Below are 13322 nucleotides of genomic sequence, written 5' to 3'. Positions count from 1 at the left end.
TTTTATTTTGCAATTATTTTAAAAGCTAAATGTACCATATTAAGAATCGTTAAATATCATAATTTAAGTGGAGTAAGAATAATTTTACAAGAGGAAAATTGATAGATTGTGTTTTATTTAACATATGTTGCATTTTTTTATTTTAATTTCTTGCTGGCTTATTTCTGTAGACAAAAGTTACTGAACCTGATTAATAATGTAATATTTAACTGTAATATATTCAGTTGTCATCTACCTAACCTGCAGATTTGTGATTGATTAATACCTTTAGAAGTTGAAACTCTTCTACATAGATATGCTCAATCTCATTGACTTTATTCTGAAAGGATTGCTACTATTCACTGCCTACATGCATGTATATATAACATGTTGTTCATATATATTATTCAAATAATTTCAAATATTTCTTAAACATCGACGTTTTAATAATTTTAATTATAAAATATATATAGTATTAAAATTAATAGATAAAATTATTAGAATATTTAAATTTTTTTTATATTATTTATTAATTGGATGCGTATGGAATATGATCGATGATCATGTGTGCTTGATATACATGTCCTTGTTTTTCATTTATTTACTAATTATTATTATTATAGCATATTTAGGTTAATAGATTTTATATCTCGTTGCATAGTAAGAAAATTGAAAATAGTAAAGATCTGAAAATGTATCATACCTTTAATATATAATTTGTTTGGATAAGTAGTTAAAGAGAAAATTAAAGCACCATCAACAAAGGAAATATGTGGGCGTGATAAATAATGTGTATAGATGTTGCAAAGTTTTTATTTGCATGGATATATGTCCCATCATTTTCTCCATCTACCATTTTGGTTTGAAAAAATCTAGGTTCAACACTTTTATTAAAATTTGACCAGCACTAATAAAAAAATAATTTTATATTATTAAAAATATTAATAATAATTAATTAATAACTACAAATTATAAAATTTATTGGTCCTTAGTACTCGTGGCTTTGGTTTTGGTCTATATAAAAATAAAAAGTATGAGGAGTTAATGGAATATTTGTACAATGTGTACAATAGAGATTTAGGGAGTATTAGAGATATAGCCATTAGTGTTATCTTTTTTTATCAGTTAAAACTTTTGAGATGAGTGATATCATGACATGATATTAGAGCTAGATTGAAAAGGTCAAGAATTCGATTCTTGGTGAATCCGAAAATTATATAACTCATTGTACACATTGTACAAATAAGTCATTGTCTCCGTCGCGGGACCCATATAGAAAAAAATGGAAGTAGCATTTGTCACGTTCATTTATGAGTATCCCCACATTATTCCTTCTTTTTGCATATGTTTGAAATTTAAATTCATAGTTATACTCATAAAGCAAAAAACAAAGAAAGGAAGGAAAAAAACAAGGGTAGAAGACAAATAAGGTCATTTCCTAAGGGGTTTGCATGCAAAACTTGTAACCAAACATTTTCGTCTCTACGTGGAAAATTAGGTTTTGTTCCATACACTGCGGAACCATGTCTATGGCTTCCTAGGTTTATGTGCTCGCTTTTCCGGATTTGTCCTCGCCTGTCACAGCTTCATGCACATGAAAATAAGGACAACTTTGTCTTTTGCTCCAAACCTATATAAAAATCAAAGCACATACGCTCCTGAGATTTCAAAAATGATGGGTCATTTGACTCCATCTCAAATCTTATTGAAAACAACCTAGATCCAACTATATATATCTTATTCGTTTAAAGAAGTTGATGTTACAAGTTTCACCTTGGGGTATAAATTCAATGTGATGCATATATAAAATCAATTTCTAAAATTTTCTATATCCAATAATTAAGCCATTCTTGTGTATGAGTGTGTGGTTTTTCTTTTATAGGTTTTTGAATTATATTATATAATAATTAGAGTATAATTCATTGATAAATGATAATTCATGATAGTTGTAAAAAAAAAAACTACCTACAATTTGAATTTAAGTTGTAATATAATAGTAAAACAAGTATGTCAAAAACAAATCTTAATGCGATATTTAAGAAAGATATATAGAAGTATAAAACTCTCCAATTCAATAGATTAATATTTTTTTTGAATTGGAATATTTCTTGTTAGATTTAACTTAAACCAGCAATTTTTTATTATTTTTAAGGAAAATTATTTTTTAAATTTTATTTTATTATTTGAATAAATTATTATTTGTATTCTTGAAAGATATAAACATTAACAAATATATCTATAGAAAAAAAAAACTCATCTTATAATCATAGAAGATGACCTCCGTATGTCAGAAATATCCTGACATTAGTTACGCACTGAGTCTGTTAGTATCCAAATCTATATGGTAACAAAACTCCTCCAAACCTATCTACGTGTATGGTAACGAAGACAAGTGACCATTTCAGAGATTAAAACCATTTCATGTTTCTTTGTTCCTCGAATACGAACACTGACAAAGAAAAATACTTTAATTCCTAGAGATGTCTTTGCACATATTTAACTCTACTACAAGTAATGCAAGTTGCAATAATGCTTCGAATTCGAAGAATAAAAAGGAAAAGAAACTTGACGGAAGATGCTTCTATGGTTCAAAGGTTGCGTTGATAGAATCTGACACATAACAAATCCAAATAGATAGTTCATCTGATGTCCTACTCTCTGAAAGGTAATGGCTATGCAATTTTTTTTTTGTGAAAGTTATATATTTTTTTTAATTTTAATTGACAGTTGAGTGAGTATTTTAATTTTTTAAATAAGAGACTTTAAATACTTTGTGTGGGTAGATGAGATCGAATAAAGTTCGGAGGGTCTAGCAAAATCGTTAGTTAAAAGGAATATAGAGCATTCTTTTGCGAGACATGAAGATGGGTTGACAATCATTGTAGTTGGAGGGAAGAATCATGAAGCCTTCTCTATGATGGCAAAGGAAGATGGAAAAACTTAAGGGTGAAATGAGGACAAGCAGCAACCATGACTTGGAAAATGTATTTTGTTTAGCTTGTAACTTGTATTTAGGGATCAAAATATAGTAGAGACACTCTACTGTACAGATTGGAGTGGTATAGAGAGAGAATATAATTCTTTTTATAGTTATTTTTTATTATTTTATTATTATTCAAAATGTGGGTTCTACCTTTATTAATCTCTCTTTCATTCTATTAAAGAAAAAATCTGTAAACTTACATATTTAACATATAATTCACCAATATAGTATTGGTGTGTTTGGAGATCCTTGTTGTTTATTATTATTTCCTATTCTTAATATGACAAGAAGTTTGAATCAAGTATTTAAAATATTTTTTTGTTTTAATAAATGATAATATATACTATATTTAAATTTATTTTAAGAATATATGTTAAGAATAAGACTGGACACGCTGATACATAATGGTATTTAGGTGTGTTCAGGCGTGTCCGGAAAAGAATTATTTATTTTTTATTAAGACACGGTTGGACACATTAGACACGCGTGTCGAACGAGTATCAGTGAGTGTCGTGTCCGAAATGTGTCCAACACGCAAACACGACAACTCAGCAAAGTGTCCGTGCTTCATAGCAAATACACCATAACACCAAAATAAAATAAAAAGAATTTACTATCTCTTTTGATTACATAAAAATACCAACAAAACAAAAACAAAAGTTTAATGCATTCCAAAACAAGATTGAACTAATGTGTTGACAACATAGTTTCCATCAACTAAACATCTATGGTATTGGAGTTGAGTTACTGCTCTCGTTTGATACAGTATTACTGATCTACTGGAGGAGGATAACTTAGCTGCAGATATTTTTTTAGAAATTACCAACTGCCTCTATCTTTGACAATTGGCCCTCTACCTCTAACAGTTGATGTTACACCAGGTATAGACATAAACGGCATAAAACGTGTGTTGATCCCAACACTAGCACCTTGCATTATTTGGGGTATAACCATAGATGCAGTTTCTGAGTTATTTGTGAAAGGGTTTATAGATAGAGGTCTGGTAGATGACGAAATATTTAGAGGAAGTCTCTTAACATTTTTTTTAACAGGCTTTTTGTTTAGTGCAGGGTTCGATAAAGGTTGTGGTTGAGAATTTGGTGGAGGGTTTGATTGAAAATTTGCTTGAGGTTATTAGAGTTGAAACAAGAAGCAAAAAATTAGGTATGAGACCAAATTCAATGGTAAATGACAAATAAAATATGCAGCAAATGAAATGACAGTTACAACTACATCCTATGGGGTTGTTGAACCACTTCCCTTACCAATAGTAGTTGCTGCTTCAACATCTGCAATTTCTAAGATTTTCTCCCAATATATTTTGACCAATTGGTCGGCATCTTCATCCCCCACAGCAGCATGCTCTTGAGGCGCACGGCACACCACTCCCTTCAGCCATTGCTTCTGTTCTCTTCTTACAACTTTTCTTATGGTGACCAGGCTGTAAACAATAAGCTTGTACATAATCCACTATTTAGCATCATCATCCTCAACAACTATAAGTTTTTTTCTTGGAGTCTTCTTTGGAGTTGGAATCTTTTTGGCATAATTCTTCAATTTCATCTTTGTTGGAGTAATATTCTCTTCAACCATAACAGGATCATTTATAGGATGCTCTGTATATAACTCAATTTTGTTATCATTCTTCACAGCTGCCTGATATATTTTAACTGTATCCATATCATCCCTTGATAATTTTATCCCATTATCAAGCTCCTTAGTAGGTTCTAACTAATAAAAATCAGTGATGGACATATATCCATTGTCCTTTAGCAAATCACTTATGAAAAATCTATTGAAGATATCCATATTAACCCTCTCAATCTCTATTACTTTTCCACCAATATACACAAGCTTCCCACATGGGTCTCTCTCAAACCTTCTTCTATAATTAATAGACAGAATTATACGAATGGTGGCCATCCCTACAAGCAAGACAATATAATCTAAGCTATCATTCCATGTCATTACAGATAACAACATAGCAACGAAAATTCTAATCCTAACCCAATTTTCTAACATTTCTCAAGCCCATAAAAACTAATCAGAACATCCGAGAAAGGAGCAGAATTAGTCTAACTTGAAAAAATTGGAAGTGGCATACTTCTGTTCTTCGTGGAGCAACGATTGTAGGTTACGGGTAGTGATGGTGAGATGCTTTCAACGATGCCCTACTATGTATAATCTATTTGATTAAATGGGAGAACTATTTGTCACAGAAAGGAGGTGCTTCGATCGTCTTCTCTGATTTGGGATGGTAGTAACGACGATAACTAAGCTCTGTTAGGGCACGGGGGAAAAAAAGTTCTTTGTTCCATTCCTTAATAAAAAAAAAAAATAGAATACACATAAATAGGTTTTGAGGAATTTTATTACTATGTAGGTTCGGATATTAATGAACTAAGTACATAATCAACATCAGAACACTTTTGGCATACGGAAATTACTTTCCATAATTACAAGATGAGTTTTTTTTAATGGGTATATTTATCAGTATTTACATTTTTTATGAATATAAATAATAATATTTTTTTTTTAAATTGTATTATTATTACAATAGAGCTAGAGAGCCAATAATTTTATATTAATTTGGATCAAACATGACTAACAACTATACTAAATATATTTTTAGTCACAAAAAAAAAAAATACTAAGTATATTTTTATATGTATTTGCCTATTTGGCTATTTGCCCGCGTAAAGGTATGCTCTTTGCTAAAACCGAAACCCAATCTCCAATCCTCCCTCCCCCTTTGCTCAAAGAATTTGTCATTTTTCAATAAACCTAAAACATGAAAGAGATACCTATTATCGAAATGGAATGAGAAATTATTTTTTAGTTTAATTTTGGTATATATACTAATAATATAAAATATTTTACACAATTATTTAATCACATGTACTATTTTAAATGGTTATTCATGTAGTCATTGTAAAAAATAATTATTTTTGCTAATATGACATTACGTAATTGGATATGCCTGTGAAATTGTTTTATACTAATAGCGCATTAAAATTAAATTTATTATTTTTTAATAAAAAATAAAAATTAATATTCCAATTTGTGTGTGGTCATAATATTCCAATTTGTTTGGATAAGAGTAAAACGTCCAATTAAACCGATCCAAACTATAGTTGGGCCTGGGCTATGCTTTCTAGTTTCTACTACAATTCCAATCGTTATTGTGCTCTGACAAAAACAAATTTCGTTATTGTCCTCTCATACACCAAAATTCCTATAACTTCTACTGTTCTACAAGCAATTTTTCAATCTTTTCTATTGTGACTGCGGAACCCTAAACGCAATTTATTATTGCATGCACAAGAAAACTTAAATACTTTATCTCGTTAGTCTCATACACCAAAAATTTGCTATAATTTCTAGAACCAATTTTTTCTTTTCCCTGTGGCAGCTGCACCCACAACGCATTTAATTGTTGCATGCACACGACATGTTTGATTCTTTGCCAACGAAGGAAGAAGAACAAGAAGAAGTTGAAAATGATTTACCAAAAAAACTAAGTGCATTGTCATGTGAAGAATGCAAATCTAAGCCATCAAAATACAAGTGCCCTGGATGCTCCTTTCACTCATGCAGTCTTCCTTGTGTTAAACTTCACAAAGCTCGCACTGGTTGTAATGGCAAGAGGAACATCACTCACTTTGTTCCTCTTTCTCACTTTGATGACAATATCCTATTATCTGGTACTGCTTCCTTCACCATTTATTGAATCCTATACCATAGTTCTTTAGTTTAATGAATTATATTTATATTTGTTATATAGATTATAATATGCTGGAGGAGGTGAAGAGGGTGGTTGAATCTGCTCATAGAATGAGAGCTCAATTGGGTTTGCATAAAAAGTTTAGGTTGCCTCATCACCTTAGAAGCCTACAAAGTGCTGCTTGGAGCAGAAGAACAAAACTTCTTTTTCTCCCCAATGGAATGTCAAGAAGACAGAATAACCAATCTCAATATGACAAAAGGTATATTCATTTTATACTCATCAAATCATGCAAGGGTTTATTTCTACATACCTAGTGTCTGATACATATACATTATTTTGTTTCTAAGCAAGTTACTAATAAATATGTACAATGCTATCAGGAAGAAGTATATATCTTGGACAATTGAATGGCGTTTTCACTCAACCAATATTATTCTACATGACCACGAGTAAGACATTTTTTCATTGTAATAATGAATGCTCTGAAAATACACAACTTTGTTTCTTGATAGCATTTTTATGTTATGTTTTCTAGAGTCAATGAAAATGCAAGCTTCTGCTCCATTTTAGAGAAACACCTCAAACCTGGTCCATGGAACCATCAGCTAAGGCAATTTTGTGAGCAACAGCTGGATTCTCTCAAGCTTTTTATCCGGCCAAAGGTTGATTTCTTTACTAAGATTGTTAGTGTCACTTTGATTTTGCCTTATACTTAAAGCATGCTACCGAGACCTTATCTCTAAGTTATATTTAAAGTATTATATTAGAATCCAATGAATTTGATTCAACCTTACAACTAGTTCATTTATTACAGGGTCCTAAGTCACCCTTGAAGGAGTTGGATATGAAAGCACCAATAGGACAACAGTTAGCAGATATAATTATTTTGGAATATCCTATTGTTTATGTTTTCTCACCATATCAAGTATCCAATTTTGAAGTTAATAAGAATGTCAATCACAACAATGAAAGTAATCAAAGTCAAGAAGATGTGCCTTTTAGGGAGGAGGTGGTAGAATATCAGAACAACAACACTGCATATGAAAAAGCATCAAATGAATCATCAGATAAGCCTATACTTGAAGAAGAAACTTTGACTAAACATTCACTTCCGGAAAACAAGGAAGCAAAACTCTCTAAAGACATAGCATTTGACAGTGATCAAGACTTGATGGATTTCTATGATGCTCTTATGGCTCAAATGAATCCTGATGACCTGCTTGGTTTGGATAAATTTGCCAAGAATACAGCAAACTATATAGATTTAATTGGTAGCTGTGGACTATTTCCTGAATTAGAGGAAGGTGAACTTGCATAATAATTAGCAGTCTTAGTTCACTTCCATTGGAGAATTGGTGAGAAAATAAGATACCATTGTCAACATCAATCACATGAAATTTTGCAAGTGAGCTAAAGGTAAATATTTTCTGTGAAAAGAAAAGTTTTCAATGTATGCATTTAGATTTTTTTTTTTTAAATTTTGTTTTTTTATTTTTTCTTTATAAAAAATTATCACTTACAATCATAACAAATACCTTGAAACAAATCTGAATTTCCATTTGGCTGATGAAAAGCTCTGTGGGGCATGGTCTGGTTTTTCAACACTGGTGGGGTTGTGCTGGCTTGGATGAAAGCACATGTGAAAATCGCCAATATGTTATGTTCTCATTCATTTATGATCATACTGAACTGTCACTTAGATTGAGATGGCTGAGATTGTTTATGAAAAATCATTGTTAATATACTTTATTACTTTCACTTTTAACAAAAAATAATTATAATTTGAACTACTATGCAGCTATGCTCTGTAATGTTAAGAACAAAAGGAAAAATGATATTCTTACTACTATAAAGTGATATTAGTATTTGTGGAACAACTCTAATATAATTATATAACAAGAAAACTAAAAAGCTATGAAATATCACCAACCACTCGAGACTTAAACAGACGCTCTTTATGTCTTTACTCTCTAGTTTTTCCCTTAAAACCGAATCTAAAGAAGTCAACAATCCAAAATAAAAGAAACGAAAACATTAAATCATCACGTGTGTTCATGTTTCCGAGGACTGGATCCGGTTGAAGCCAACGAGATAACAATATACTAATAAGCCCCCAAAATAGAAAATGCTGGAAAAATCTACAGTATAAAAACTGACTTATATTAATCAAATTCTCTCATATATGACGTCATCTAATTTGGTACATGGTCATTGCTTAGATTCCATATATATATAATGACAAATTCAGAAAATTAATCGTGAAAATTAATTATTAATATAAAATATATATTAAAATAAATTAAATAAAAATATATATATACAAATATATAATAATTAATTTTAATCTATATATATAATTTTTTTCCTTCAAATTTTGCCTAATTTACATATTTAAGTGAATTAATTAAGTAAACTGTGTTGTTTTTTATGAAAACAAAGCAAAAGACAAAAAAGAGTAGCAAGGTTGGGCACAGTTGAGTGGATATTCTCTTCTCTTCTCTTCTTCTGAGCTCTCATCTAATCTTCCTTCCTTTCATTTCATACATTCATTCAATTCACTCGGGTCTTCCCATGACCCGAACCCGAGAACCCGAATCCAAATCCAAAACCTCTTCGCCTTCTTCATCTTCGACAGGGATGAAGCTAATCGTTCCGCTGCAAGGCGTGGTTCAAGGTCGCGGTGGAATCTTGCTAGGGTCGTTAATCCCGTGTGCGCTGTTCTACTTCTTCCAGCTGTACCTCAAGAAACGACGTCGTTCCAACGACAAACACCCCTCCTCCAACCCTCCTTCGCCTTCTTCCTCGTTTCCGGAGCTGCCGCGGACGCCGTCGCGCTCCAACCTCTCGTCCAGGGGATCCCTCACCGGCGTGCGCCTCTCCAGGCTCGCCACTACCATCTCCGACGACGATTCAGCTTACTACGTTGGCCTCAACAGAGCCTCACGTGATCCCTATCACAAGCTCACCAACCCCGATGGAATCATCCAGCTTGGTTTGTCCGATAACACGGTTCGTCACTCTCTCTCTAATTATTATTTTTCGGATTCTACGATGTTCGTTTTTCTTTCTTTCTTTTTTTTTAAATAGTAAAAGAAAAATTAATAATTGTCGTTTTGTTGCTGATTTTTTTTTTTTTGGTTTCAGTTGAGTTTGGATTTGATTGGGGATTGGATGCGGAAGTGGGGCAGTGGTGGTGACGATGGTTTGAGTATTAATGGGATTGCAACGTATCAGGCATTTGATGGAGTTGACGAACTCAAACTGGTAAGAATTTTTTCCTTCTTTTAGGATTGGATTATGCAATTTATGTTTTAGGGAATTTTGAATGAGGATGGTGATATTTGCATGTCTTCTGAAAATTGTATCTATTCTGTAAGTCATTGCATGTAATTAACATTGTAAAACACAGAGTAATTGACAGTTTTGGAAATTAATACCCTTTGGGGCATGCTGTTCTGTGTTTGTCACTTTCGGTTCCAGTTATGGTATTGTGCTTGGTGTTCAGTCATTTCAGTTAAGGGCATATTGTTCTTATAGACATTGTTTGCCTTGGTTCTGTAGGCCTTGTCCGATTTTATGCATCAAGTAATGGGAGGATCGGTGCATTTTGACACATCTAATATGGTGTTAACAGCTGGTGCAACTCCTGCAATTGAGATACTATCCTTCTGCTTGGCAGACCATGGGAATGCATTCCTTGTCCCTACACCGTACTATCCAGGTTTTGACAGAGATGTTAGATGGCGTCCCGGGGTAGATCTAATACCTGTTCACTGTCGCAGCGCTGACAATTTTAATCTAAGTATGACAGCTCTTGAACAGGCATATAGTCAAGCAAGAAAACGAGGAGTCAAGGTTCGCGGAATTCTTGTTTCCAACCCTTCGAATCCTGTTGGCAATATGCTGACACAGGACATGCTTTACAATCTCATAGACTTTGCCGAAGATAAAAATATTCATCTCATTGTTGATGAAGTATTTGCAGGCTCCACGTATGGAAGTGAGAAATTTGTCAGCATAGCTGAAATTCTTGAGTCGGATTCAGAATATATAGACAAGAGACGAATTCATATAATATATGGTCTGTCCAAGGACCTTGCACTAGCTGGCTTTAGAGTTGGGGTTATATATTCATTCAACAAGAATGTCTTGGCTACTGCTAGGAAGTTATGTAGATTTTCTTCTATATCTGCTCCAACTCAGAGGCTAGTTACATCAATGCTTTCGGATAAAAAATTTATTCAGGATTACTTTGAAACCAACCGGAACAGAATGCGCCAAGTACACCATGAATTTGTGGATGCTTTAAGTAAACTAGGAATTAAGTGTGCCAAGAGCAGCGGTGGTATGTTCTGTTGGGCTGATATGAGTGGATTAATCAAACCTTACAGTGAGAAAGGTGAACTTGAACTATGGGAGAAGTTTATGAGTATTGCTAAGATCAATATTACCCCCGGATCAGCCTGCCATTGCATAGAACCCGGATGGTTTCGCATTTGTTTTACTACTATGTCTTTGGAAGAGATTCCTCTAGTTATTGAAAGGATTAGGAGAGTTGTTGAAGTTTGTAAATCCTCTAGTTGAAGTTCACTTATTTTCCTGACAAATTTGGTTTTGCCAGAGGTTGCTGCTTTTGGGAATTTTGTAAAAGGTACATATACACCCCTGGTTGTCAAGTTCAGCTATCTTCTGGAATCCAGGATTTTGATTAGAATGCGCAACCTCGACGGAGTAACCCCAAAAAAGTTTGCAAGAGAGATCTAACTGAGTAAATTGAAAGAGGTGGATTTAAATTCTGTAGGCAGATCGAAGATGAGAATTTGTTGGAGTGCAGATGCAGTCCAGTTTTGACCTTGGAATGTACTCCATAGATTTTGCCTCAACCAACCTGCTAGGCCAGTTCCACTCATGCAAAGGTGCAGGATCCAACAAAGTTTGCTTTCTTGTGATTTTCTGCACAAAATTGAGGCTAAAAATAATAAAAGTTGGTATGATATTCACTTTTATGCAATCAAGAAAAATGCAATTTGAAACAATTCAGTTGCAGATTTTATAATCTTGTGGTTCTTCAATATTCCCTAGGATAAAATTAGTTTTTTGGTTTAGTACATCCAAGGGGGAGGTCTAAAGGACACTGCCTTTTTGGTTTGGGGTAGTACAAGATTAATCAATTAATTTATTCATTCATTCATTCATCTCTTTCTTTTCTTTAACTTATCCTTAATCAAACTTTATATGATAGAAATAATTGAAAGAAAAAGAAAAATTGGGGAGTTAATTTATCATTGGGGAACCGGTTTTTCTCATTTATTGTAGGTTTTGGTGGGCTACTTGAATGACAAATTAACAATGACAAATTGACAATGACATTGACATATTATCATGATGTTCAAATCTAAATATCTAATAGAATCGATTCAAGAAGCACCACTTGTTCAGTTGTTCTAGTTATGGAAGCCAGACTTGGACATGTACAAAGGAAAGGGACATTCTATGAAAGAAGCACGAATTGTTCTTGACCACTGTTATATAAAGTTATAAATGCAGGGTTTATTTTAGACTATCACATGTTTTCTGTGTGGAATGATATTGAATAATTTTGCTTAATGAGATATTCCTGTATTTGAAGAGATTTTATTTTGTTTTTATCTTTTAAATATATTTGGGTCAAAGGGTTTGAAGATAATATTCTTATTGCTTTATCAATATAAATGTTTTTATACAGTCAATGCAAAAAAAATTAAATTTCAAAGCCAATCCTAAAATAGTCTAGGTCTATAAACTTTATGTCTTCATAAAGTGATATCAAAATTTTGAATGCTCTCCATCCATGTTACCAGCACATGGCTGGATACCAGATAGAAAGTTAAGGTCAAAGTAAAAAAATTTAAAATTATTGTTGATTTTGCTAAACTATAGAATGGCATTTGTTCCATGGAGATAAAAAGGGCATTTTCAACTTGGACTCTATAATGCTGTAGAAGAACTATGGGGAGTGCCAATTGCCCTTTTGGGCCACTTGAATCAAGTTTCCATCACCACATGGCGGCAACAACGGTCAAGTGCATTGAGAACTACTACTCATAGATCTCAAGATATATATATATATATGCATGAGTTCTGTGTCATGGTAGCTAATTTCTTACTTTAATAATGTAATTGGAGATTCAATCCCTATCAATACTTTATAACTAGTAGTTTATCGTTTTAAAATGCTCTCTCAATGAAGAGATTAATCCCTATTGCTGATAGTAAATCCTGTGTTTCTAACTAAAACAAAATATGACTACTCATGTAAAAGATGTTTTCATGTGAAAATAATAGCTGAAAATTGTCGAATGATTTGATATATTTGATTAAATTATAATTTGATATATTTGATTAAATTGTTTAACATAATACGTGTCAACTTAACTATTATCTTCATGTGAGTAGCACTAAAATAAAATCAAAGATCTCAATACATCTTGCATTCTTTTCCTCTTTTTTTCCCATCTTTATTTTGATGAACTACTCAAGTCTGAACAAACAGAAATAGAGTAAGAATATAAATGAAAGAAAAGAAATAGAATAAAAGGGGTTAGAGGTAATAATATAATTTTATCTATTCCTTCACAACCTGCTATATAGTAG

General features: G+C 32.5%; 2 protein-coding genes across 2 annotated transcripts; both read left to right on the top strand.

The window, feature by feature from the left end:
* Positions 1 to 6188: 6188 nt before the first annotated feature.
* Positions 6189 to 8436, top strand: LOC112751670 (uncharacterized). Its single transcript, XM_025800884.3, has 5 exons — positions 6189 to 6666; positions 6747 to 6948; positions 7070 to 7138; positions 7225 to 7351; positions 7504 to 8436. The coding sequence occupies exons 1-5, from the start codon at positions 6414 to 6416 to the stop codon at positions 8005 to 8007; spliced, it is 1155 nt and encodes a 384-aa protein (XP_025656669.1). The 5' UTR covers positions 6189 to 6413; the 3' UTR covers positions 8008 to 8436.
* A 637-nt stretch (positions 8437 to 9073) lies between these two features.
* Positions 9074 to 12321, top strand: LOC112751669 (1-aminocyclopropane-1-carboxylate synthase 6). Its single transcript, XM_025800883.3, has 3 exons — positions 9074 to 9698; positions 9834 to 9953; positions 10251 to 12321. The coding sequence occupies exons 1-3, from the start codon at positions 9261 to 9263 to the stop codon at positions 11271 to 11273; spliced, it is 1581 nt and encodes a 526-aa protein (XP_025656668.1). The 5' UTR covers positions 9074 to 9260; the 3' UTR covers positions 11274 to 12321.
* Positions 12322 to 13322: the final 1001 nt, after the last annotated feature.

Source organism: Arachis hypogaea, chromosome 15, assembly GCF_003086295.3.
Source record: "Arachis hypogaea cultivar Tifrunner chromosome 15, arahy.Tifrunner.gnm2.J5K5, whole genome shotgun sequence".
NCBI classification, from domain to species: Eukaryota; Viridiplantae; Streptophyta; class Magnoliopsida; order Fabales; family Fabaceae; genus Arachis; species Arachis hypogaea.
Note: the sequence above shows the minus strand (reverse complement) of the source record. Positions and strands in the feature narration are given on the sequence as shown.

Excerpts from the sequence above, each read along its gene's own strand:
- LOC112751670 (XM_025800884.3), top strand. The coding sequence starts at position 6,414 with ATGTTTGATTCTTTGCCAACGAAGGAAGAAGAACAAGAAGAAGTTGAA. Across the intron at positions 6,949-7,069 it reads CAATCTCAATATGACAAAAG|GAAGAAGTATATATCTTGGA; the intron begins GTATATTCATTT and ends CAATGCTATCAG. Across the intron at positions 7,352-7,503 it reads AGCTTTTTATCCGGCCAAAG|GGTCCTAAGTCACCCTTGAA; the intron begins GTTGATTTCTTT and ends CATTTATTACAG.
- LOC112751669 (XM_025800883.3), top strand. The coding sequence starts at position 9,261 with ATGACCCGAACCCGAGAACCCGAATCCAAATCCAAAACCTCTTCGCCT. Across the intron at positions 9,699-9,833 it reads TTGGTTTGTCCGATAACACG|TTGAGTTTGGATTTGATTGG; the intron begins GTTCGTCACTCT and ends TTTTGGTTTCAG. Across the intron at positions 9,954-10,250 it reads GAGTTGACGAACTCAAACTG|GCCTTGTCCGATTTTATGCA; the intron begins GTAAGAATTTTT and ends TTGGTTCTGTAG.